Source organism: Anguilla anguilla, chromosome 13 (genome assembly GCF_013347855.1).
Source record: "Anguilla anguilla isolate fAngAng1 chromosome 13, fAngAng1.pri, whole genome shotgun sequence".
Taxonomy (NCBI): domain Eukaryota; kingdom Metazoa; phylum Chordata; class Actinopteri; order Anguilliformes; family Anguillidae; genus Anguilla; species Anguilla anguilla.
Window position 1 is genome coordinate 54,701 of NC_049213.1, and position 26,212 is coordinate 80,912.

Genomic DNA, 26,212 nt, shown 5'->3' on the forward strand with positions numbered 1-26,212 from the left:
TACCGCGTTGGCTATCGACACAGCATCATATAGTAGCTAATATCATCTCAGATAAAAAAACAAATGTGTGATGCATTCAATCACCATTTTATTTTGGCTGGTTATTTATTTGAGAATACAGCGATGTCCTCTGGAAATGTAAATCCTACGCTGCTTATGTGCTCACTGCCACTTCATAAAGGCTTGCTAGCCAGCTAGCTTGCTAAAGTGAACCAAATGTGTTAGCCAGCTCGCTCGCTTGATAATGAGGATTGATAAACATAGTGGTCGTATAAACGCATTTAATTAAAAACTTTCACTAAATATACATACCTTTATTGTGGCAATCGAATCTGTGCAGACAAGTCTTGCGGTGGAGAATATTGGATGAGGCACAAGTGACAAACGTCTTATTACAGAAGTAGCGCGTCAGCTGCTGCAGTTCACACTTGTATTAGAGCTCCATCTACTGGATAATTCTAGTAAATAGCAATTACAACGTTCGAACAGACAAGTACAGAAAAATAATCAATGTTTTTTTTTTTTTTGTTTATTATAATTATTAAAAAATCGGGACACATCGGCTGCATAACTGCCGATCCCGATATCGTCAAAAAAGTCAAATAATGGCCGATATATCGGTCGGGCTCTAATCAACAGTGTGGTGGGAACACTCAGTCCAACTGGCCCAGGCTGGGGTTAGTTTCTCCCACATGATTTCATTTTGTAGGCTTTAAGCATTTGTTAGCATTTCCGACATTTGGGGTGGAGTCCAAAATCCCTACGGGAAAAATGAATGGGATTTGCAAAAACTGTAGAAAATAATATCTATGTTTAACAGAGACTCCCCGAATAGAGGATGTTTCGTTCTAAAAGTTAAAATACATAATTGAAGATGAGTTTTGTGAATTTTGAAGCCCTTAGTTCGAAAGTGATTGCGCATTAGTGTGTTTAGACGGCATGTAATTGTGCATGTTATGTTAAGACTTTGAATGTCTAGTTCATCTGTGGCGTTACGAATTTCCATTCCCATTCCAATTCCAACAATTACCGTGGCCCCTTCTCCTGCATGGCTAGAAAGTTCAATTTCAAAGTCTGCCATGGAAATTATTGACAAAGTGTCTCGTATTTCATTAGCCTACCCGCAATCTCGGCGTGCATTTATTTAATTTGTTCAATCGGTGTAGGTTTGATGTTCTAAATCGTGGTAAGTTTGTTTTGTCCATTCAGAATCTTCGAGTGGCTATTCATGTCACGTGGTAACACCGCTAAAAACGGCAATGCCGAATAAAATTTTCATGAAGTCATCTGTATGAATACTCATTTTGGCAGTGAGGAATGTGAAAATTGTTCACCCCTTTCATCCTGCAGATTCTGTTACACGAAAAAAATGCCCCTAATTTATCAAGTTCCTTAATGTGAAATTTTGTGAGCAGAGCATTCGTAAAAATGGGGGATACTTGTAATGTATGCTGTCTTGAGGATGACACTGCCTGGATAAATTGTTGCCAAAATTACATTATCTAGTCATCGGCATCCATTTATGTAGCCTTGTTTGACTTATTTGCTATCGTCTCCGTTGGTATCGGAGTGTGCTTCGGATGCTCTGATGCCGGTTCGGATGTCACGATACCTCACCAAATAAAGCTCTGAAAGCATCATACAACTCCACGTCTTCATCGAAATCCATGTAATTTGTGGTCATCCAGGTATTGTCGTAAACCCAGGCGTACTGTCCTGACCACTGCCCAAAAACAAAGTCTTCCGGTCCTGAACTCAAACAGGCCGCCAGGTGAATGGTGACTTTTAGTCTGGTAAAGAACATAAATATGAACGCCACGACGCAAGTGATTACTTCGAAGGGAACCTCAGGGAATAGGTTTTTGCCCACGCCTGGCGGTACTAAGTACGGTAAAATGATGCGGTCTTCGACTTTGAGTTTGTGTGAATTCTTCAGGCTACTGAATTTACGCCATACCTCTTCATCGCTTCCAACCGCGTTGAGAAGGATCTTTGGTATTTTGTCACTCCCAGCAGAGCGCATGGAATTCCAGCTTTGGGGCAGGTCACTGGGAATATGATTGCGATTGTAATTATGGAAGACTCTCTGGTTAGGTTTGATACGACCTGTTGCTATGCCACAAGCAGCTTTCGCATCAATCGCACAGTTCCATGGAGAGTACAGGATTACGTCCTTAATGGATTGGAATGGCATTAGATAGCAGGCTGGCAAGAAGTTGCTGGTGATGTTACCATGAGCAACAAACACAAGGTGAATGTGCTCATTCCGAGCCTTCCGCTGAATCTCTTCTTCCCTTTCCTTCAGTGTATTAAGGAGATCATTCATAAAAAATCGAAAAAGGTTGAGAAACATTGCTTGTTGAAACTGGCCCTGTAGCCATTGCTTTACATCACTGTTGCAGTTATCCATCGCGTAGTTCACTATCTCCTCGTCACTTTCACTTATGCTGGACTTGTATGGTCCCAAGTTTCTGAGGTGGTCCCTCACTCTGGCAATGTCTCTTAACTTCTTCCTGTGAAATGAGAGGTTTAGAGGTTGAGAATTTTTTGGAAGCACATTTCCTCTTTAAACAGGGAAATGCAATGCAGTAATTATACATCTCAAAAACTTTTTTAAAATTAAGAATACATTTAAGAATACAATTTACGAACGGGTTGTTTAGAAGATGTTTTAAGGGCATTTTAGTGATTTTTAGTACACAATGCTATTGGTGGACGTTCTCTTTCATTAGAAATGCTACCTGGTCCAGAATTGCTCAATAACCACAGGATGGATTCAATTATTTTTTAATGGAAAAAACTGGACTGGAAACACTCCAGGTAAGTTGACAATAACATATAATCATCCAAATATAGCTTAAAAAGCTAAATTTCATAAGCCAAATCACATTTATTTTTGATTTAATACATTTGGGGTAGTCACAATATTGGTAATAGTTAAGGCCAAGCCCCACCGCATCCGTATCGTTCATTTCAATCCATAATTTAACAGATCCGTCATCCGACAATCAAACTAGTTTCAATTCAAAAACTGACAGATCACCCTCATATGACAGAAACTGACTCGGTGTGCATTATGCCATTCGGAAAACAAGTGGTAATTTTTATTTTGTTGCACAACTTTACGGATACGGTGGGACTTGGCCTATAGGGCAGTACTCAATATTTTTGTAGTTATATTAAAGTAAAAAATAAATGTATTTTCCCTTGTCATCATTAATGCCATTTATCTCAGCATCATTTCGGAATTAACGTGTCAGAATAAATCATTATCAATAAGGATTTGTGAGTTGAATGATGTGAGTTGAATGATGCTGAAACAGAGGCTAAAAGTTGCCCTGACTTCCAGGGGCATGAGCCATCAAACCTCTGTGTTTTGCTCAAAACTATGAGATGTTGATTTGCATGGGACTAATATTATCAGACGACATATTCAGTTGGTGGAAAAATTTTTTTTTTTGGGCTGTAATTATCACAGTTGTAGGCTACTCTGTGAAAATTGTGTAGGTGGTTGATTCGCATTGACGAATATGGAGGTCCTCCTATAAATGACAGTACCAGATGAACTCTGGTTATACTTGTCTAATATGAATATAGGGCTAAAGACAGAGATTTCTAGTTTCTGCAGAAAGAAAAAATCACATGCTATGACGTTGTTCTCCCTTGTTCCAATGTAAAGGCGGGCTGTGGTCGAGCTGTGGGTTGCATGTTTAAAAAGTTAAGTAATGTCATTTCGGTTTTAGGTACTGGAATCTAGATCGGAACAAGGAAGTGGAAGTACGCTAGCGTGGAGCTTTAAAATTCATAAATAGAACATTCATTAAAAAAGGGCGATTCCCGTAAGACTGAAAATTCTGCACCTTCATTACTAAGAAAGCACCTACTTCATTACAACACGGTTACATGTTTACTTATAAACACTCAAGAACATCAATATTTATGATTATAATAATTATGGATGAGTAACTATTTGTGTTGTATGCAAAAGTAATATAGAGGATTCCCAGCACTGGAAAAAAAGTAGCATCACACTATACATCACTCAGAATTAAAAACATTAACAAATCCAGAACATACTGGATAGCATCCAATTTCGTCTTCAGCTCCTGTCTGGCTTGCTCAATGGCCTGGGCTGCCTCTCTCAGGGCTTGGCTGGCCTCGGTCACATGATTATTTCCCACCATTTCATTGCAGTTTTTAATGAGCTCAGGGAGCGATATTGCCAGCCCTAATGCTCCACCAAGCGCCTGAAAATAGAAAGACATGCATTACAGCAAACAAGAGAGCATGTGTTAAATCCCATATTTAAAAGACATCTGAAGCTAGGAGTCAGAAAAAGGCATATGTTCACCAATCACTATTGAATTGCCTCCCAGTCCATAATTTTGCATCTGACTATTGAAAAATGTGGAACATATCATTTTAGCGGTTATAAAAATAGCTGTGAACCTTCTATCTGTGTTTTAAAGCCTTTCAACAGGTCTAGTCTCACTTTCTATCAGCTCTCCCGGATGATGTTTCTGAGATTTTAGAACATGGTCAAGTATGTCTCAGATGGTCAGGATAATGATTTGCTAATTTTCTCACACCTCTGTATGCTTACAATGTATACTTAAGGTCAAAATTATTAGCCCCCCTTCTGAAATTGAACAAAACCCTTAACTTTTCCAAGGAAATGACCAGTACCATATGGTTTAGAGGATAATAAATTCCAAATGAATAAAGACAAAAACTCCAAGAAGTTTCATGAAAATATTTTACTAATGTACTGAGTTGTAACGAGAAATTACAAAAATGGCAAGGCCAAAATGATTAGAACTCTGACAATTAACAGTCAATATTGTAACCTTTCTGACTAACAACTGACAGCAACTTCTTTCTCTAGTTCCTAACTAGGTCGGCACACGTCTCTTGAAGGATCTTAGCCTACTCCTCCATGTCAAATTGTTCTAGCTCACTCAAATTTGAGGGTTTTTGAGCATGGACCTTAACCTTGAGCTCCTGCCATAGATTCTCGATGGGATTGAGATCTGGGCTTTGAGAAACCCACTCCAGGACCTTGATTTTGGTGTCCTGCTAAAATTTCTGGACCAACTTGGATGTATGCTTAGGGTCATTGTCTTGCTGGAAGACCGAACGGTGACCTAAACCCAGACTGGCAGCAGATTTCTTCACATTATCCTTCAAAATTTGAACATAATCTTCTTCATGATCCATGATACTTGAACAAGGTTCCCTATGCCTGAAGCAGCAAAACAGCCCCACAGCATTAAGCTGGCAGTATACTCAGTAAGAAGAAAGAACTTCAGAATTGAGGACCACCGGCGAACATGTCCACGAACACTGTTGTCGGTATACTCAGTGAGAACACCGCACCGTTTAAAGTCACTCCACGCTGCTGGGGCATGAATAATTACCATGCAGCTATTAACAGGGGCTGGAATCTAGCCCAGACCTCCGTCTCGCGGCTACGCCATAGATGTATAAAGAGAAGGGCTACGCAAGATCACAACACAAAACAAAAAGTTTAAAGTGGCTTTAGTTTATCTAGCTATGCAAAAAAAGAAAAAAGGCGAAGGAGATGGTAGGCAACGTTCGCCCTCTAGATCAGAGTAGGACGGAGAATGGAGAGTTTTGTCTGTACATTCGGCAAATGCGGAGTTTAGACGAGGTGGTCCACTTTCGCTTATTTCTGAATGTGTGCTAGGCGTTTTGATGACTTGCTGAAAGGAGTAGCACCATTCATCAAACATGCGGGAACTCACAGAATACCCATCTCTACAGAAGAGAGATAGGCGTTGATCCTCCGTATATTACATTACATTACAGGCATTTGGCAGACGCTCTTATCCAGAGCGACGTACAACAAAGTGTATAACCATAACCAGGAACAAGTATGACGAAAACCCTAGAGAGAAGTACCGGTCCAAGTACAGGGAACAACCGCATAGTTCAACTTGGACCCTGATGGTTAAACTGATTAACACTAACAACGAGAACGGCAACAACGCAATCTATGGAAAAATAAAAAATAAATAAAAATACAATTAGTCGTTAAGACAGGCGCATCGACTAAGTCACCTATGAAACAGCTGCCTAGTTACAACCCTAAGTTTTAGTCATTTACAGGGGGGAAGGGAGGGATGGGGAGAGGTGCAGCCTGAAGAGGTGGGTCTTCAGTCGTCGTTTGAAATGGGTCACAGTCTCAGCTGTTCTGACCTCCACAGGGAGGTCATTCCACCATCGTGGGGCCAGAACAGACAGAAGACGTGTTCTGGAAGTGCAGGTGCGAAGAGGGGGAGGTGCTAGGCGTCCTGAGGTAGCAGAACGGAGGGATTTGGCTGGCATGTAGGGTTTGAATATCTTGTGAAGGTATGCTGGGGCTGATCCCTTGACTGCCTGGTATGCTAGGACCAATGTTTTGAATTTGATGCGAGCTATAACAGGCAGCCAGTGGAGGGTAGGGAGCAGGGGAGTTACGTGGGAGTGTCTGGGGAGGTTGAAGACCAGACGAGCCGCAGCATTCTGAATGAGCTGCAGGGGTCTGGTGGCAGATGCCGGTAGTCCAGCCAGAAGAGAGTTGCAGTAGTCCAGGCGGGATAGAACCATTGCTTGGACCAGGAGCTGGGTTGAGTAGGTGGTGAGAAAGGGGCGGATTCTGCGGATGTTGTATAGGAAAAATCTGCATGCCCGGGTTACTGCTGCAATGTTGTTGGAGAGGGACAGCCTGTTGTCCATCATCACTCCGAGATTCTTGGCGCAGGGTGATGATGTCACTACGGTGTCCCCTAAGGAAATGGAAAAGTCGAGGAGGGGAGAGGATAGAGCAGGAATAAAGATTAGCTCCGTCTTTCCTGGGTTGAGCTTCAGGTGGTGATTGTCCATCCAGCTCTGTATGTCCCTCAGGCAAGCGGAGATGCGGGCAGGGACCTGTGTGTCCGATGGGGAGAAGGAGAGAAAGAGTTGCGTGTCGTCGGCATAGGAATGATGGGACAAGCCATGGGCAGATATTACAGGGGCAAGGGATCTGGTGTACATGGAGAAGAGAAGGGGACCAAGGACTGAGCCCTGGGGAACTCCGGTGGTGAGGGGACGGGGTGGTGATACCTTACCCGCCCAGGCAACCTGGAAGGAGCGGTCAGAGAGGTAGGACTCAATCCAGTCAAGGACTGTGCCGCGGATCCCTGTTGCTGCCAGGGAGGACAGGAGGGTAGAGTGGTCCACAGTGTCAAATGCAGCAGAGAGGTCTAGAAGACCATTAGCATGTGAAGTCTGCCCTCTGAACTCTCAACCGTGATGTAACCAACCATGTGATGTTTGGACCAATAGCTGAGAGGGGGAGGTCGGAGAACAAGAAATAAGTTTTCCAAAAGTTCTCCCTGGAGGCCGTCACACACTGCACCATACGAACACACAACACCGCGTCTCTTTGTTCTTCAGTTGTTCTCATTGCTTCGTTTTGCTCAAAAAGTTCTACTTCTTACGAAGTATACTGCCTACTTTATGCTCCCACCACCGTGTTTAACTGTGGGAACTGTGTTTTTAGGGTTGAAGGCCTCTCTCTTCCTTTGCCAAACAAAAGCAACATCCGTGTGCCTAAGCCATATGTTTGTTGATATACCTAGCTGACAGCGTTTTGAATTGTAATTTTGTATTTGGAATAGCGTTTTTATCGCATTCACTTCTGCATTCAGCTATGTTCTGTTGCTGGTGCTATATCCTTTCTGGTGGCTAAGTCGCCAGGAAATCTCATTTGAACTACACAATCCATGCATGTACGTTTTAGTCAAGGTCTTATCTACATTGTGGTATAAAGCATTTAAGGTTCAAGAATGTGTGTTTTCTGTAATTATGACAAAAAGGGAGATATGCACCGTCTCTGGATTCTGAATTCTCAGTAGATAAACCAGGTGAAAACGTAGAGCGTTTTATAAAACGTAGACACCCAGTTCTTTAATCATAAATTATTATAATAATAATAATATAAACTAGACAATTCCTGCAGAAATTTTGAAGTGTGGTTGCCGCCAACGCAAAGTCGACTTTGTGCTGAACAGAGCGAACAGTTAACAGTTAGTATAAGCAGAGACAGAGTATTGTGTACATGCTATAACATCACGGCAACAAGTTTATTTGCGACACATAGCCTATATTCAGAGTTAAATTATCCTTTCATCAAAACTTGAGATCTCAGTGTTTTACTTGCGGTATGCGGTGACGAGTGACGGTGAATCATGAAGCTAGCTGGCATGTTCAGAGGGTCTTGGAAAAACCCTACGTCTACACTGCGCGATCGCACCATTTTAAAAAAGCAAGACAGGGCTAGGGAGATTAATTTGATTGACGTATGATTTTGCGTGAATTTCAGCTCATTTTAACCACACAACTAAAAACATTTAATTGGGCTGTAATTCAGAGTGTAATCTGTTATCTCTGAGACCAACTCATTACATTACATTACAGGCATTTAGCAGACGCTCTTATCCAGAGCGACGTACAACAGAAACACACTAGAGTGAAGTAAAGATCGTAGTGCCAGAACTGACCACATAGATCAGGACTCCAAACCTGTAGGGTAACCTGTTCAGCAAACAAACAAACAACCCTGCCAAGTACAAACTAGCACTGAAATCACATTTGCCTAATCAGAATCAGACAAAAACAATCCTGCCAAATAAAAACTAACGTGATCGCATTAGCCTAACTAGGTACATTGAGCTAAACTATAGGCTAGGGAGGGGTGGGGAGAGGTGCAGCCTGAAGAGATGAGTCTTTAGTCTGCGTTTGAAGGTAGTCAGATTCTCTGCTGTTCTGACCGCCACGGGGAGGTCATTCCACCATCGAGGGGCCAGGACAGACAGCAGACGCGAGCGGGAAGTACAGACACGAAGAGGGGGAGGTGCCAAGCGTCCAGAGGTGGCAGAACGGAGAGGTCTGGCTAGTGTGTAGGGTCTGATGATCCTCTGGATGTAACTCATAGACAGAGTAGCCTATTACGTGTTAGCCGAGCCGAATTTGACATATTACACATAGTTAGAAAGTTTATTCTATCACCTGTTGGATCGATGAAGTGTAGATCAAGCCAGTTTGTACTACAAAGTACGACAACACCCAAAGCAACATGTGTGGTATTACAAGATGACACCGTTTTCTGGAGTAAGACCGGACCAGAAGCTGCTGCACGTGTTGTTGACGGCGTTGTTGCACTTTTTAGTACAGTCTGGCTTGATTGAGAATTCATTCATTCAGTAGGTGAGAGTATAAGCTTTCTAACCATGTATAACATGTCTAATTTTGGTTTTGGAATATCGGTTTTAGGTCAACCGAAAGTTCTCTCGTCATCGCATTGAATGCATTCACTCTGTTAGCACTAGCATTCAAAGACGCTACACCTAACGAAACGTCGTCAACGAATTTGCGTAATATCTTGTGAAATACTATTATTATTGAGGACGTCTGGGTATGCCTAAGCCATGTGTTTGCTGATATACCTAGCTGACAGCGTTTTCATTTGTAATTTTGCATTTGGAATACCGTTTTATCGCGTTCACTTCCGCATTCAGCTATATCCTTTCTGGTGGCTAAGTCGCTGGGAAACCTCGTTTGAACAACACAATACGTGCATGTACGTCTTCGTCAAGGACTTATCTAAATAGTGGTATAAAGCTTTTGAGTTTTACGAATGTGTGTTTTATGTAATTACGACAAAAGAGAGATATGCACCGTATCAGGGTTCTGAATACCCAGTAGATAAACCAGGTGAAAACGTAGAGCGGACTGCATCACGTGTGCAAAGCCGACCAATGCTGTAACTTCATAACTCACATATGTATGACATCACATTACCCATTCATTTTCAATGGGAAAAATTGGCCAAAAAAAGTCACATTTCTCAAAAACCGTGCAGCGAAACTTTCCAAAAAGTAATAGCACACGATTCCCAAAGAAGCCGGTCAATTTGACATATGGCACGTGTAAGTGGTACGAAAACTCTGGGAGGAGTAGCGGTCCAAAAAATGGGTGGAATAATAATAAATAAATTAATATGTGCGATAATAATAGTGTGTTTCCCTAAGGCAACCACACTAATTAATATAATAATAGGCTCAATCACCATTGTGTTACCTAATTCAGCGATAGATAGTGACTTAACAGACATTTATTTTAATGAAAATCTTTGAGATTATTACTTTAATCTGAAAAAATAAATAATTGTTTTCTGGTTCAAAATACATGCAATAAATCAACAAACTTTCTTATGAACTTACCTGAGCGGTACAGTTAGCCACAACCTTTGCCGATCCTTTAGCAGCAGATTTCAGACCTATGAATCCAATATCCGTTATCACTGCCATAGTTAGGGTTAATGCTATATTTGTCAAGATAGCAGGTGCCAGTAGGCTCTTTTTCACTCCATCAGCTGCAGCAGATCCAACTACAAAGATGAGATTCTGATACAAGGCGTCTTGCAACTGTATCCCACTTTGTATGCCTATGGCCTTCAACATATACACAGCTGCTTCGTGTTTCCCATCAGAGGAAGAAGCTCCACGGGCCTGCTCTCCACATGTCTCCAACAGTCTCTCCTGGAGCCTCTGGATGTTCCTCCCAATCTCTTCATCTTTCTGGATGATCCCTTTCGCAGTCTTCATCGTACTGCTTGAACTCCAGGTTTCCGCCAGCTTGAGAAACACGTCGACTGTTGTGGCAGAGATTACACTAGCCACTCCCAGCAGGGCCAGGAATGGGGCAGCGGCCCCCCCTGTGCACAAAGTGAGAATCCCCGCCCCAACCAGTGCAGTTCCCCCAGCCACTTGAAAACTATTTGTTACCACCTGACCTTTGTTCATCTCCTCACGTAGATTCTCCAGCTTCTGAGCCAGAGTCATGAGCTGTTGCTTACAGAGTTTCCTCTGCTTCAGCCAGGAGAAGAGCTCCTCACACAGTTCAGATGCGATGTCCATGGAGGAAAAGTGCAAAAGAGCTGTGAGAAAGAAAGATTATTTGTATTTATACAAATATAAATGTATATATTTATACCATGGTTCGGATAAATACTCTATTTTTATTGGTTGATGGCCCTGCTGTATTCCCCAGTGATTGCCCAGTGTTCTAAAAATGAACACTGAACATGTCAAACTTCAGCATTAATGGCAACGTGCAATTCAGCGTTGGCAAAACAACAGTATGCTGAATGAAAAAAAAACAATTGAAGAATAAGAAATATATTCATTAAATTGCGCTAAACTAATTGTTTAATGATTTCATTTTTATTTGTAACTGCTACACAACAGAACACAATACTGCCACCAGCTATCGATAACTTCTTGATATCTAGCTAATGTATTAATAGTGTATGTCAGGAGGCCTGCCTGAGTTTCCGTTCTGTTCCGGTTTCTATATTTATTTTTTATCTGTTTATTTTAATTTTTATTTTATGCTTTCTGTGTGTGTGTGTATGTGTGAGCGCATGGGGTGGGCCTTGGTTTTCAGGTTCCTGGTTCCCGCCCACGCTCCGCCCCCAGTCCTGCCCGTCTGCCTCATTATTCCATCAAGCCTCACCGCATTAGGCAATCAAGCCACGGCCGCCGTCTCCACCTGCAACTCATTCTCCATTCAGTTTCCTTTGCTATATATTTCTGTTAGCCCCGTTAGCCTGTGCCAGATCGTGCCTGTTTTTCTCAGTTGCCGTTCGAGCCTTCGATTCTGTATCTCTGTGTTTCCCGGTTTTTGAAATTTTTGCCTGTTTACTCCGACTACGAATTTAGCCTGCCTGCTCTGTTGTGTAATTTCTGGTTTCGACTCTTGCCTGTTCCCTTGACCTGGTCTCTGCTCCTGTTCTGTGCCTTTGCCCGATTGGATTTCGGATTTTTTGGATTTTCGACCTACGCCTGTTTAGTGATTTCGAGACTGTTGCTGTTTTTGTACCCTGTTTGTGACAATAAATCGCCAAGGGTTTTACTGGATTTTTGGTCTGATTTTGAGTCCTACCCCGGATCCTGACAGTGTAGGCTATTAATCACCACAAGCATAGCTAGTTAGCTGAGCGGACGTCCTCAACAGGTCTCTTTGCAATGAATGGGTAATTTTTTTTTTTTTTTTTGCTGGACCCTGGAACAGGGTACAGCCTACTATAGTCATATTCCGTTACTGACTGGCTCACTCATTGACACACATTGTTAAATTGTTAAGTTAACGTTAAGTTTTTCCATGAAGTATTTTTATCTTTAATTACAAAGGTAGCTAATTGCTTTAGCTAGCTAGCTACTTGGAATGTAGCTAGCAAGCTAACGTTAGCCACTTGCCAGCTAGACAATTTTGTTCCTGTGGACTATAGGCACTTTTCTATAACATTTTAAGTTTGCTAGACTTTATGCGCATCGTATATCAAAATATATTGCACGGGTAGGGTTAACGGAACTCATGAGTGCTTCTCCTTGTGCCGATCACCTGCCTACCCGTGCAATATATTTTGATATACGCACACCTCTTCGTGGTTTATACTACTTGTACCATGATTACCATTACAATGTATATATTTACTACAATTTTGTTTTTACAGAACAAAATCAGGCATTTTCATGTATCCGCCAGAATATTCCATGATGTTACTATAGTAACGACACTGCTAGCCACTTCCGAGAATATCGGAAGTTTGCAAAGCTTTTATCGATAGCCTACCAAAAAAAACTTACCCATTCATCGCAGAGCGATCTGTAGAGGACGTCAGCTCAGCCGACCAACTTGCTAGCCTATGCTTGTGGTGATTAATAATCTACAATATTAATACGTTAGCTAGATATCAAGAAGTTATCAATAGCTGGTGACAGTGTAGCTAATGTTCTACCGCTGGATTTGTAACCGTTACAAATAAAAACTAATTCACCAAACAATTAATTTAGCGCTATTTAATGAATAGATTTCTTATTCTTCAATCGCTTTTTCATTCAGAAGGACTACACTCTTCTGTTTTGCCAAAGTTTAATTGCACGTTGTCATTAATGAAGTTTGACATTCAGTGTAGCATCTTTGGAACGCTGGGCAATCATAGCCATGCGTATATCAGAGAATAATGCATGGCCATCAGCCAATCAGAATCGAGCATTTATCCATACCATGGTATAAGTATATATAGAGTGCCTATAGAAAGTTCACAGACCCTTTCAAAATGTTCACCTTCTGTTGCCTTACAGTCTGAAATCAAGACATTAAATCAAAGAAAGCTCATAGTAAATTAAATTAATTCATAAAAAAATAAAACCCTGAAATGTATTTTTTACGTAAGTATACACGCCCCTTGTCACAACTCTTCATTTGCTCAGGTGCAACAAATTGCCTTTAAAAAGCTACCTAATATGTTGTATTGACTCCATCTGTATCCATTAATACTGGTTCAAATTATTTAAAGATAACTATGCTAAGTCTTCAGCCAGGATCCAGGGCTATGATTTCAGTAACTTACTGAGTAAGCCAGTGGCTCGTGTTTCAGTAATCAATGTAGTCTGTCTTTGCTGGCAGGCTATTCTTACTGCTTAGATGATTTGACATCATTTTTGTGTCAGAGGATGTGTATGGATCTATAGGCGTGGCAGCAACCACTTCAGGGTGTCGGATCAGGACACTATTTGGTGCTCAGGTGAGTGTGGGGAAAAAAGAGATGCAGAGTCCAGGTCTAGGGTTTAGGCCGTTTATGAATCCCAAATGGCTGTACACAAAAAAGGTGTGTGTGTGTGGTTCTGTAACAATAGAACACAACAGTACAGACTGATTAGTAATACAGAATTTAGCACAGACAGCAAAGGTGAACCTAAGCTAGACATAGACAACTACCCAGAAAACAGCTAGCATACAGAGCTAAAACTAGTAATGACGGTGTAATAAGCTAGAAATTATCGATTAGCAAACACCGAATAAACTGCACAACATATGAACGACAGTCACGGTTACTTACTCGAGGACTGCGTTCGCTGCAACAAAACAGTTCTGACAGGAGTGCATGCCCATCTACACAGTAAACTTGGCTTCCATAACGCATACCGTGTAGCGCGGAAGGGACGCTAAATGTCACCCATAGTGTTGTGTGGAGTAGAAAAGCAAGTAGTAGTCAGGCAATGACTCCTTCAACTGTGTTTTATTAGCCAAGCAGCAGCTCGCCTGTTCACAGCTTCATCCACCTCACCGGAACACTCACTCCTAACCCGAACTTCCGCTCTCATCTCTCCCCTAACGCTGGCTCACACAAACCATTCTTAGATCTACTATGCTACTAGTAATGACGGGTGTAATAAACTAGAAATTATCGATTAGCAAACACCGAATAAGCATACAAACTGCACAACATATGAACGACAGTCACTAATCAACGAGCAATCAGTATACAAGGGTATAAACAACGGAAAAATAGCGACCGAAATGCACAAAAACAGTACAGGGTTCATACACTTTTTCACCAATGATTTTCAATGACTTTTCCATGACTTCTCCACAACCTTTAACTGAATATCCATGACCAAAACAAATGACTTTATCTCAGCGGGACAATTTAAAATTATTTATTGTAACACTAAGTAAAATTAGGTCTGCATCTGAAACATATGGTGCCTCTCTAAAACAAATAAACACCAGACAGACACACTTAGATACATTCTCTCATATTTTAATTCGAATAGTTTTTGTCAGTTTTTCCAGTCGAACGTCTTTCTCTGTAGGCTACATTCGCTAGTTAGTACACTCAGTATGTGCCTTGGGAGCTGACGGTAACCCTTCTAACCAATCGTGAGCTTGACATTCTTACCTTTAATGCTGATTTTAAATTGGTTAATATTAGCCTTCAATCACTCCCTTTCGCTGCACTCCACTGTCACGCGACACAAAGAGCTAACGCGTTAACTAATGTTACCTAAAGACAAAAGTTTATGTTCAATTTATTAGCGTTATCGAAAGCTGAAAAGTTGAAGCGCACGATTACGGCATTTTTTTTAAACGTTAACTGTGTTTTAGCGACCCGTTTGAAACAGCTCATTTCTCCGATGCAGTTTACTGGCGGTTGATTTAATTAGCGGTATTAATGTGACGAGAAGCTCTTTGTCGTTTGAATGCATAACACGCAATTCCTTGAAGAGTCGACACATTTTATGCGTGACAGTTTAACTGTTACTTGTAAACCGTACTGTTATATTGTCGTTTTTTATCAATAAAAAATCTATTGCATATATTGTTGGTGCTCCTTACATTTTGGTGGGTGCTCCGAACTTTTTGAAGTTGGGAGCACCAGTGCTACGAAGTAAAAAAGTTAATTTCGAGCCCTGATATATTATTGAAGCTGCACTTCCCTGGCATATTGTCGGCACAGTAGGGCCTACGTTTACTAACTGCTACATTAGCAGAAGCGTGCCTGTTGGGCGTGCCAGTAAACAGACTGAGCCAGACTGAATTAACTTCTCACACCACCAAAATACCGCGAAGGTTACGTGACAATTTACGTTTTATTACTATACATACTATTTTTACGATTGGATTAATTAGTAATTATATTTGATGCAACTTTAGCTGTGTTTCCATTACTTTTCCAAAACTTTTCAAAAAATATTATTTTCCATAACTTTTCCAGGGCCTGGAAATTGCATTTTAAATTTCAATGACTTCTCCAGGTTTTTCATGACCGTACGAACCCTGACAGTAGCTAGCCATAGCTATGCAATAACGCAACTCAGAGGCAATTACAAACTGGTGGCTAGCTCTCAGTCACGTCATGTAAACCGACAGAAAACAACTAAGTTTGCGAAATACATTCGTGGCTAAATATAAACACGAAATATAAACACTAACAGTGCGTAACAAAGGCGAACCTAAGCTAGACATAGACAGCTACCCAGAAAACAGCTAGCATACAGAGCTAAAACTAGTAATGACGGTGTAATAAGCTAGAAATGATCGATTAGCAAACACCGAATAAGCATACAAACTGCACAACATATGCACGACAGTCACGGTAACTTACTCGAGGACTGCGTTCGCTGCAACAAAACAGTTCTGACAGGAGTGCATGCCCATTTACACAGTAAAGCTCGCCTGTTCACAACTTCATCCACCTCACCGGAACACTCACTCTAAACCCGAACTTCCGCTCTCATCTCTCCCCTAACGCTGGCTCACACAAACCATTCTTAGATCTACTATGCCACCTAGTGGCGGACACAACATTCCCCCTTACTTGAAAAGATTAGGCAAGGTACATCTCAAATCTTTAAAAAAAACACGTTTTCAACGTACAAAAAGGCCAAGTTACTCACACATACAGTCATTAAAATAAAAAAAACTTGCAGAACCTAGGTCTGCGATTAAAAGTATTGATATCAAAATGGGGCCAAGTTACAACAAACAATATTGGCTATCTTAGCTTACACAAATTAAACAAGCTCTATTCCAAAGCAATGCTACCCAATGTTTCCTAAATCATTTCATGTAACTTGGCCCTGTGTTTTTCCATCTTACCATCTGAAGAGAATGTGGTCGTTCTAAATTTATCAGTGTAAGATAACAGAAATTGCCTCATGGAAGAATACATCATTCAAATGAATGCTTTAAAGGCTGACAAAAATGAAACTCCAGGTATGGTATGTGGGCAGCACGGTGGTCCTCCAGCTTCCTCCCACAGTCCAAAGACATGCAGATAGGCTCACTGGAGACTCTAAATTGCCCATAGGTATGAGTGTGTGAGTGAATGTGTGCCCTGCGATAGATTTGTGGCCTGTCCACAGTGTATTCCTGCCTCTCGCCCAATGCACGCTGGGATGGGCTCCAGCACCCCCCGTGACCCTGCTCAGGATAAGCGGGTATACATAATGGATGGATAAATATTATGTATACATACTGTACATGGATAAACAGATAGATAGAATACTTTATTAACCCCATGGGACAATTTTTATTGCAGCATATAGCATACACATTTACAAACAGATATTTATACCAAGAAACATACAATAATTTACACTACAGAATGGTGGTGGATTGAATAAATAAACAGAAAATTACAAATATTTATAATAATTAATATTAAAATATATTAATTCATATTAAATAAATATTGAATCTTACAAACCCATGCCCTTTCGTTTTCCCCATTAATATACCATATGTTTCTCAGTCAGATGAAGTTTAGCCAAATAAGTAAAATAAGTGTAATTAATTTTACAATGTAAAATAATTGTATTCTTATTTGTGAACACTATTTTCAAAACATAATAATAACAGCAACAACAAACACCACAACAACCACAACCACAGACCAACCACCACAAACCAGCACAAACCAACAACCACAAACCAACAACCAATTTTATTCATAATGTATTGTTCATACAGACAAACACTAGATTCAGACAACTGTTTTAACATATACTATATATTTTTTATGACATTTAAGTGTAACAGCTGAATTGCAGATCCACTATAAATGATTTGGCAATTGACACTTGACACTTTGATGTGACACATAAATTTAGAACGACCACATTCTCTTCAGATGGTAAGATGGAAAAACACAGGGCCAAGTTACATGAAATGATTTAGGAAACATTGGGTAGCATTGCTTTGGAATAGAGCTTGTTTAATTTGTGTAAGCTAAGATAGCCAATATTGTTTGTTGTAACTTGGCCCCATTTTGATATCAATACTTTTAATCGCAGGCCTAGGTTCTGCAAGTTTTTTTTATTTTAATGACTGTATGTGTGAGTAACTTGGCCTTTTTGTACGTTGAAAACGTGTTTTTTTTAAAGATATCATTTATTTTTGTACTGTGTCTATTATGTGTAACTGATAATAATAATGCATATAAATGAGAGAGAACCATGAATGCACATACATACATGCAAACACACATACATTCTTGCTAAAAGAAACACATAGGCCTAGATTCAGTCATTTTTCTGTTAACATGAATTACAAATAAATGGAAGTGTAATTTTTTTGATGGATTGTGGTACTGTAAGTGTTTTAATGGGTTATGCTTAATTATAGGTATGGTAAAATGTAAAGAATGACACAAGCATGTCAAAAGAATATTTCACATATATTTGTCATTATTACATCAATAACAGACAGCTGTGTGTACACTTGCCATTGCAATATTGTGATATGGAAGAACTTTATACGAAATGTATAAGAACTAAGAACTATAACATATTATGTAAATAGTACTGAACAGATTACATAATGCCAGAACTCCAGATGCAACAGGTTATCTTAAAAATACACATTACCCTGCACTTTTACATTTTTTATGGCAAAGTAGCATATATACAATGTATATTTACAGTATATACAATATTTGTTGCTGATTTTCTATGTAATACATACATTTTTGGCCATGTTAGTAACTGCAGTTCCATGTATGGTTTCATGTGGTTGAATATTATTTTGCTTAACCTCAATGTGTAAGGTTTGAATTGTACCTCAAGTGTTACATCTTTTCATAAAAGGCCATGTACATATCCTTTGCATTTTTTGGCCATGGTTCCAATGTAGTCTTCGTGTCATTGGCATGCACCCACTTTTTAGTTCCAGGTACTGAAAGGACAGAAATATAATGTCCTGAAGAAATTTCTTGTCCTTTGTGTAAAATAATGGAGGACAGCCTGTACTTGTGTTTTCCAAAAACTATTTTGCTCCTGTGTGCTGCAGGAAACTTCACATCTTGCTGCTTTGTAATTTGTGTAACATTTCCTTGCCTTTCTGCTTTCCAAAGCATTAGCTGGACAGCAAACAATCTTCCCGTTTGACCAAAACGGTCACGTTCAACCAAGTCCTCAGATTGGCAAGAGAAACATCTGTGTCCGGCTAGTTTTGTCCAATTTTCTTTTGATTTTATTGTGTCTTCAATAGACATGTTGTGTGCACTGGGATTAAGATGGAGAGAGTAAATGTAGCCCAACTCTGACGATGACGTTAGGTGGCCACAGTCCTTACATAATCTTTCATGAGAAACATTGAAGGACAGCGAATCTGATATCTGAGGGCACTTGGCACACATTTGTGTGAGGAATTCTGCAACATCTTGCTGCTGAGGTGTATTGAAAGGTTCTCCCATAAAGTTACAAATCTCTTCAGTGCTCAAAGAAACTGCAAAATGTAGTTCATCATACTTCGTTGCAAAGGTCTTGAGAACTGTTTGCTCACAGTTTTTTAGAGAGTGCTTCAATGGCTGACAATGAAGAAGACACTGTACTGTGGCATTGGCATAGCATGAGGTGAATTTAGAATTGAGCAAACCTCTCACCATGTGATCAATTATCGGGGTGCTTCGCGAAGTGGATGGGATTTGCTGGTCTTGGACAGAATTGTTGGCTTGATGCAAAAAACGCACACGGTCTTTCACTTTGTGCACTTTGTGTTTAGTACTTAAATTCTGGCTAATCCTCTCAGGGCACTGTTGAGCGTTCAGTCTGCTGTACTCTGCAACAGCAGCTGGATGTGCTGTAATGGAGGCAGGGTCAAAGTTAATCAGGTGAAGTCCACTCAAAGAAGTTACCCTGGATAGAGCAACAAAACTTTGGGCACTGGAGAAAATGGAGTTACCAAGGTCTGTCAACACTGTGTGTAGTGTCATGCCTTGGCATTTGTGAATAGTGATTGCATGGGCACCAATAACAGGGAACTGTTCTCGAACAATGTATGCTCTCTCCATGACTTCAAACTTGGAACTTGTTCTTTCAAATGTGTGTGTCACTCCATTGTTGAATGTAATAGTTATTGATTTCACAATGTGAGGATTTTCAATGTAGTAAGAAACAGCCTGAAGTTTCCCTACGGCCCCATTAATAAGACCTTTGGAAATGTCAATATTTCTCCGAAGCATCAGTTTGCAGCCTATTTTCACCCGTATTGAAGTTTCCAATCCTGCAGTGCGACTGCAGTCATCCTTGTAGTTGCTTAATTTCTTTGAGACAGTTTTCATTATTTTTTGTGGGCAGTCCACACTGTCAATTGCTACAAGATGAATGTCCTCCCCAGGCATGCTATCCAGCATTGCATTTTGTATCTGATTACAGGCGTTTAGTGTGGGCATAAGGCATGTTGCGTTTGCATCTTTTTCATCCAATTGTTTCATGTACTGAATGATCTCTTTTTTACAGGTGGAAATGTCACTTCCAGCAATGGGTATGAGTCGTGAACGCAACATAGCATGGTCACTGCTGTTTGTTGCTCCAAGTCTGGCACGATTAAGCAACCGTGCATAAGCTACATCTTGCTTTTGCCTCATATTGATCGTCAGTTCATCATATGTGAACAACTGCCAAAGGTCTACGGACCCCATAGAACCAGTCAGTTTGTGTACCTCTTCTTGTGTAAGTGGGACAAAAGGTGGTTTCTCGTGCACAGGAGGAAGCTGAAGTAAGTCTCCCAAGAGCAAGATATTGATTTTTCCAAACCAGCCATCATTTGCATTGGTAGTCTCAAAAATCTCTGATAGACGCAGGTGAACGTGCAACAGAGTGACATTTGAAATCATTGATACCTCATCAATTATGAGGAGTTTGACATCTCTCAAGTCTGTACGAAGACAGTGAAGCACTTCATCTGAAAGGGTCCGATAAGTGGGTGTTTGTCCATGTTCTACTGGGAGCATTAGCAACCTGTGAATTGTCATGCCATTGATATTGTATGCTGCTACTCCTGTGGGAGCTGTAATAGCCACTTCCTTCTTCATTTTTTGTCTAACCCAAGCAGTGACAGTTTTTATGATGTAACTCTTTCCAGTGCCTCCGGTGCCACTCACAAACATGCGGAGAACTGGACCATTTGTTTCAGTTTGTGCTTCTAAAATCTGAACAATGTGGTCAAACACTTTATGCTGGTCCAGATTTAAGTTGGCAATCATGTCATCCACATCTTCATGGAGAGGTTGTGCTGCTCCATCCCTGAATTCAGCCATTGCTTCTGCAACCTGCATGGGAACAAACTGAAGTGGATTCTCAGGCCCCTCTAGGTCAGAGTCATTTTCTTCAGCTTCCATTTCTTTTTGTTTTTTTTCCACAAGTTGGTTTAAGTGCTGTTCTGCTGCAGAAATTTCTTGCAGTTGATCATGGTATGACATTGCTTGTCGAAGACCATCCTTACACGTGTGGAATGCATCAACGTAGGATGTGATCCCTTGAGGAAGAAGCTCTGATATGTCTCTCCATGGCTTGAAGAGAAGCAGAATGGCATGGAAGTAGTTTTCTGGCTGATTGTTGACATTGTAGTGGTAATGGTTGATGAGATAGGGCTTTGGTCTTTTTTTGAGGTATCCGAAGGGAAACTGATACCACGTGATGTTTTCATCTGAGGGCTTTTCTTTAACAATGTCATGCCATGCAATGAAATCATAGAGACTTGTGTCATTCATAGATTCAGGACGCTGTGGATAGTATGTGTCAGTCCAAGAAGGAAAGAAGATCTCTGTCGAGTCAGGACGTTCTTCAACAAGAGAATCAATGTCTGCCTTTGACAGTAGTTGCCGGCTTCTGATGATAGACACATCAACCCACTTGATAGTTGTGTCTGGATCCTTTCCATGTAGAGGAATGCCAAGCAAGTTGTCTGCAGCTTCAAGTGCTCCACATTCTCTATTGGACAAGCTACGGACTGCTATGTTCCAAAGTCTGCTAGTTAAAGGCTTGTTTGAGTTGATGTCATTCATGATACCCAGTGCATAACTCTTCTCAGGCTTTGAGATGTATTTTGTAATGTAGTAGTTAAGTGCTGCTGAGTGCTCACCAATGAACTGAATATCCATATTGCCTTCCCAAGCCAGCAAAAGAGCTGGATTGTAATCATTGATTCTTGCTTGTGCAAAGTCTCTGGGGAGATCATATAACCTGCTGTGAGATTTCAATGCTCTTCGTCCAGCAATCGCCACAGAAACATCTCGGATGACCATTTCTGTTTGCTGTGGTTGTGGAAAACCAAATTGGCAGACAGACACCATCCCCTTCTTTTGTTTCTTTGACCTCAGACAGTATTTGTTGCACTTATGGTTCTGCCATTTTAAGACACGTTCTCTGAGTACAGGTGCTTCAAGGTCACTTGGGATGGCACATGTGACATGTTCACTGATGAACTGTGCAACCTCATTCTCTGATGTTACCCCAATTACTGGTGCATTTTCTACCCAAAGCAGAATGTGGAAATGCTGAAGGCCGCGGCCCTGGTACTCTCTGCGCCAAAAGAAATGTGTAACATTGCCTAGGGGGCCATTACGAGATGTGATAAAACCCAAAATAGCTTGAAACTTGTTTTGCATGAATCTGGATGAACTAACTGGATCACGTGCCACAAGTTCACTGATGGAGAGTTTTTGAAATTCTGGTCCATTGACCTCCTTCACATATTCTCCTAGATCTGTCCAAGTCCACTCTGCTGGGCTCACTGTGATAAACCATGTTGCAGGACCATAGGCTCTTGTCATGGCATCTATGTCACATCTTGGTTTCTTCCAGTATTGTTGAGTGTTCATTAAGCGTCCAAAAATGGTTGTGAGGTCCATTTCAACATCATCAATGGACAATTTCTGAACCCATTGTGCTGCTGTCATATGCTCTTTAGGACGATGCACTTTCAGCTTGTGGTAAATGCCCCCACTGATCTGACGAAGGTTAGCTTGATGCTGCAGGTGAAAGAGGTATTGCTGATTGAGTCTAAATTGGGCATGGTGTGACTGGAGCCGAGCCTTTACGAACTCTCCTGCATGTAGAGGGATTACTCTTTTCGCATGCATTCCATTTGCTCCATTACTGTACAAGTCTGGGAAACAGAGTAAGTCCAATTGTTTTTCCCAGTCTTTCAGGGTGTTGTCTTGTACATGTTGCATTTGGTAAAGAGCTGTGGCTGTTTCATGTTTTCTCTCCGAGTGTAACGGATGAATGCTGTAATTTTGGTAGATAATAGCCTCTTCTTCTGGTTCAATCTTTCGCAGTAACGATTCTTTGGGACATTGCTGTTTTTGTGAAATGTTCTCGTCTACACTGGAATCAGATTCAACTTCTTCTTGATCATCTTGATTGCACATGTATGCCTCCAATTCATGGTTACGAAGCAAGTCTGCAGGATCATCAGGGAGCAAGATGTGGTTGTACAAAGGATTGATTTCCTTTAGTTTACGCAAAGCATTGTAAACTTGAAAAGAGGGGCTGGATCGCAGAGGTGAGGGAGAGCAGACGACTCTCAAAGCACTCTCGAAGTTTGGGGCAAGAGCCCCGCCGGCAGCGTGGGGAAGAGGGTAGAAATGGCAATTAGGGAATTTGCAATATAGCAGACAGCAGGTAAAGTGGCAGTGGTATGTATTGGGGGGACCCTGCCAGGAGTAATATATGGCTGCATAGCTACTAGGACAGAGATGGAGAGCCCATGCAGTCATGAGGTGTGGACAACTATACCCGCCTATCAAGAGCCGGCCCATGTAAATTCGGGTCACAGCTGATTGACAGGTGACAGTAAGGAAAGGATTGCCACTCACAAAGCTTTATGACTACAGGCTTCTCGCACCCTGTCTCCAGACTATAACTGACTATAAGCCTGAGGACAGAGGTGCGTTTTTAATATTGAAAGTGAGTCTGACTCCTTTATAAATTTTGGAAGCTGGTTCCACAGTAATGGGGCTCTGTAGAAGAAAGCCCTACCACCTTTTAGGTTTTTGGAAATTCTTGGGACTACCAAGTAGTCGGTGTCTTGGGATCGGAATGACCACCTTTTAGGTTTTTGGAAATTCTTGGGACTACCAAGTAGCCTGCGTCTTGGGATCGGAGTGACCTTGTGGGCTTATAAAGTAGGAGCAAGTTAGTAATGTACACAGGTGCACGTCCATGCAGAGCTTGGGTAGCCAGTGAAGCGATGCTAGCACTGGTGTAATGTGCTCATACTTCTTAGTTCTGGTCAAGATATGAGCAGCTGCATTCTGCACAAGCTGGAGACTCTTTAACAAGTTATTAGGGCAGCCAGATAGCAGGGCATTACAGTAATCTAACCTAGACGTAACTGTAAGAGGGAAGTCAAACTGGGACCCAGAAAATGCTGGCATCTGAACGAGCCTGCACGCTGGGACTCATCCTGTACTTCAAAGGACCCGAGAGCCTTGTGGTAAAACAATAAGTTACTCGGACTTCCTCTGGATGAGCAGGCCATTTGGCTCTCTGGACTGTTACCCTCTGGACAAGACTGAGATAAGGGGAACTAGTCTCTTTGTCTAGGGTTGTGGGTGTGTGTGTGTTGGGACCATTAAGGGTGAAAAGATCATCAGGCCTCTGGCCAAATGGTGGGGCAACTGCGCGGGACAGTACCACAGTGCCCTTATGTGGGCCCCTCTGCCATTACACTTTTTATTTCTTTTCTGGATCTGGATTCTAAACCATCTGTTTATCATATTCAAAAACCATGTAAAACCTTACAAACCATGCACATGTTTTCATTATATTACTGTATTATGCCTTAAGTAGTAATAACATGGATTGCATGTAAAATGGTTCAACAAAAGGGTATTTTCATGACAACTGCACCATAATATTACATCCCCTGGACATGTTTGATATGGGCGTATCAGGGAAATTCCAGAAATTGAATGAAATGTGTTTCATACCAAATCACATTTAATAAAACATAGTTTCAGAAACTCAGGGAAAAACTATCACAATGGAATGTCCTCTCTGGTAATCATCTCCGTTTCCCAATTTCCCCACTAATTGTTTTAACAGCAGCCTCCAAATGGTGGGGGCCGAAATTCCAGATTTGATTCGGCCAGGTTAATTTTTGGCAATGCCGCCTAGACCGAACGCGGGATTTGGCTTAAAAGGAAGGGAGACAAAGCAATCTGGGAAGATCGTAATCGACATCCCACATTGCACATACTAGGAGCGACATAGCTCAGGAGGTAAGACCGATTGTCTGGCAGTCGGAGGGTGGCCGGTTCAAACCCCGCCCTGGGCATGTCGAAGTGTCCTTGAGCAAGACACCTAACCCCTAACTTTGGCTTAAAATTCTTATTTTTAACTTGCGTGGTCTTCATGACTCTAATCCAGGAGGGCGATATAGCTCAGGAGGTAAGACCGATTGTCTGGCAGTCGGAGGGTTGCCGGTTCAAACCCCGCCCTGGGCATGTCGAAGTGTCCTTGAGCAAGACCCCTAACCCCTAACTGCTCTGGCGAATGAGATGCATCAATTGTAAAGTGCTTTGGATAAAAGCGCTATATAAATGCAGTCCATTTACCATTTACATACTCTGTGCTCTGTGTGTAGCTAGACAAGGAAGATCGTAACCGACTTCCCACACTGCACTGTGTTCTTTGCGTAGCTGAACAGGGAAGATCGTAATCGACTTCCCACACTGCGCAGACTCTGTGATTTTGTGTGTAGCTGAACAGGCTGGGTAAGAACTTTTTACTCTGTATTTATGTTTTTAAAACCTTCCATATTTTATAATTGATTGTGAATTTGAAGCTAATGACCTACCTGCCTGTTAAATAAATTCTTCTTATTTTTTAACTTGTGTGGTCTTCATGACTCTAATCCATTTTATCTTCTTTTCTAGCTGTGAGGTGTTTACATAACAAACGCATGGATCAATTTTTCAGCATCCCCAACTGACAGGAAATGTCTCATTTTAGCTATGTTGCGTAGCTGAAAGAAGGCAATTCTGGATATGTTTTTTAGATGTGTGTCAAAAGATAGATCAGGACCAATGGTGACACCAAGGTCTTTAACAACCATATTAGGTTCAGCCAAACAACCATCACAGTTTAAGGTGAGAGTAGACAATTTCTCCCTTAATATTTTGGGACCTAAAACCAACATTTCAGTCTTATCCGAATTTAGGAGCAGAAAATTTGAAAGCATCCAAACCTTGATATCTACAACACCGGCCTCTAACCGTGAAAGCGGCAGTGCTTCGCCAGATTTCATTGAAATATAAATCTATCATCTGTATAACAGTGGAACTCTACGCCATGTGCCCGGATAATATTGGCAAGTGGCAGCATACATAGTGAGAAGAGTACTGGTCCTAGTACTGATCCTTGTGGAATACCGTATTTAATTATTGAGGAGCTGGACTCTTCTTCTTTTAATTTGACAAACTGTTTCCTGTCACATAGGTATGATCCAAACCATGCAAGTGCCTGTCCATGAAGTCCAACACAGACCTGGAGTCTGTCCAGTAGAATTCCATGATCAATTTTGTCAA

General features: G+C 41.2%; 1 protein-coding gene across 4 annotated transcripts; it reads right to left on the minus strand.

Moving 5' to 3' along the window:
• Nucleotides 1-515: 515 nt before the first annotated feature.
• LOC118210958 lies at nucleotides 516-16,121 on the minus strand. 4 transcript variants are annotated; one of them, XM_035387510.1, is made up of 5 exons: nucleotides 16,001-16,121; nucleotides 13,463-13,736; nucleotides 10,269-10,984; nucleotides 4,078-4,247; nucleotides 516-2,513 (listed from the first exon to the last, which is right to left on the minus strand). In XM_035387510.1, the coding sequence occupies exons 3-5, from the start codon at nucleotides 10,962-10,964 to the stop codon at nucleotides 1,604-1,606; spliced, it is 1,776 nt and encodes a 591-aa protein (XP_035243401.1). In that variant the 5' UTR covers nucleotides 10,965-10,984; nucleotides 13,463-13,736; nucleotides 16,001-16,121; the 3' UTR covers nucleotides 516-1,603. The 4 variants fall into 4 exon arrangements, with proteins under 4 accessions (XP_035243401.1, XP_035243400.1, XP_035243398.1 ...); XM_035387509.1 differs by lacking the exon at nucleotides 16,001-16,121 and adding an exon at nucleotides 13,952-14,475; XM_035387507.1 differs by lacking the exon at nucleotides 13,463-13,736.
• Between the last annotated feature and the right edge of the window lie 10,091 nt (nucleotides 16,122-26,212).

What these genes read in the sequence shown, in the direction of transcription:
- LOC118210958 (XM_035387507.1), bottom strand. Translation starts at nt 10,964, where the DNA reads ATGGACATCGCATCTGAACTGTGTGAGGAGCTCTTCTCCTGGCTGAAG. An exon ending in TGGCTAACTGTACCGCTCAG is followed by an intron (nt 4,248 to 10,268) that starts GTAAGTTCATAA and finishes TTCTATTTTCAG; the next exon opens with GCGCTTGGTGGAGCATTAGG. An exon ending in ACGAAATTGGATGCTATCCA is followed by an intron (nt 2,514 to 4,077) that starts GTATGTTCTGGA and finishes CTCATTTCACAG; the next exon opens with GAAGAAGTTAAGAGACATTG.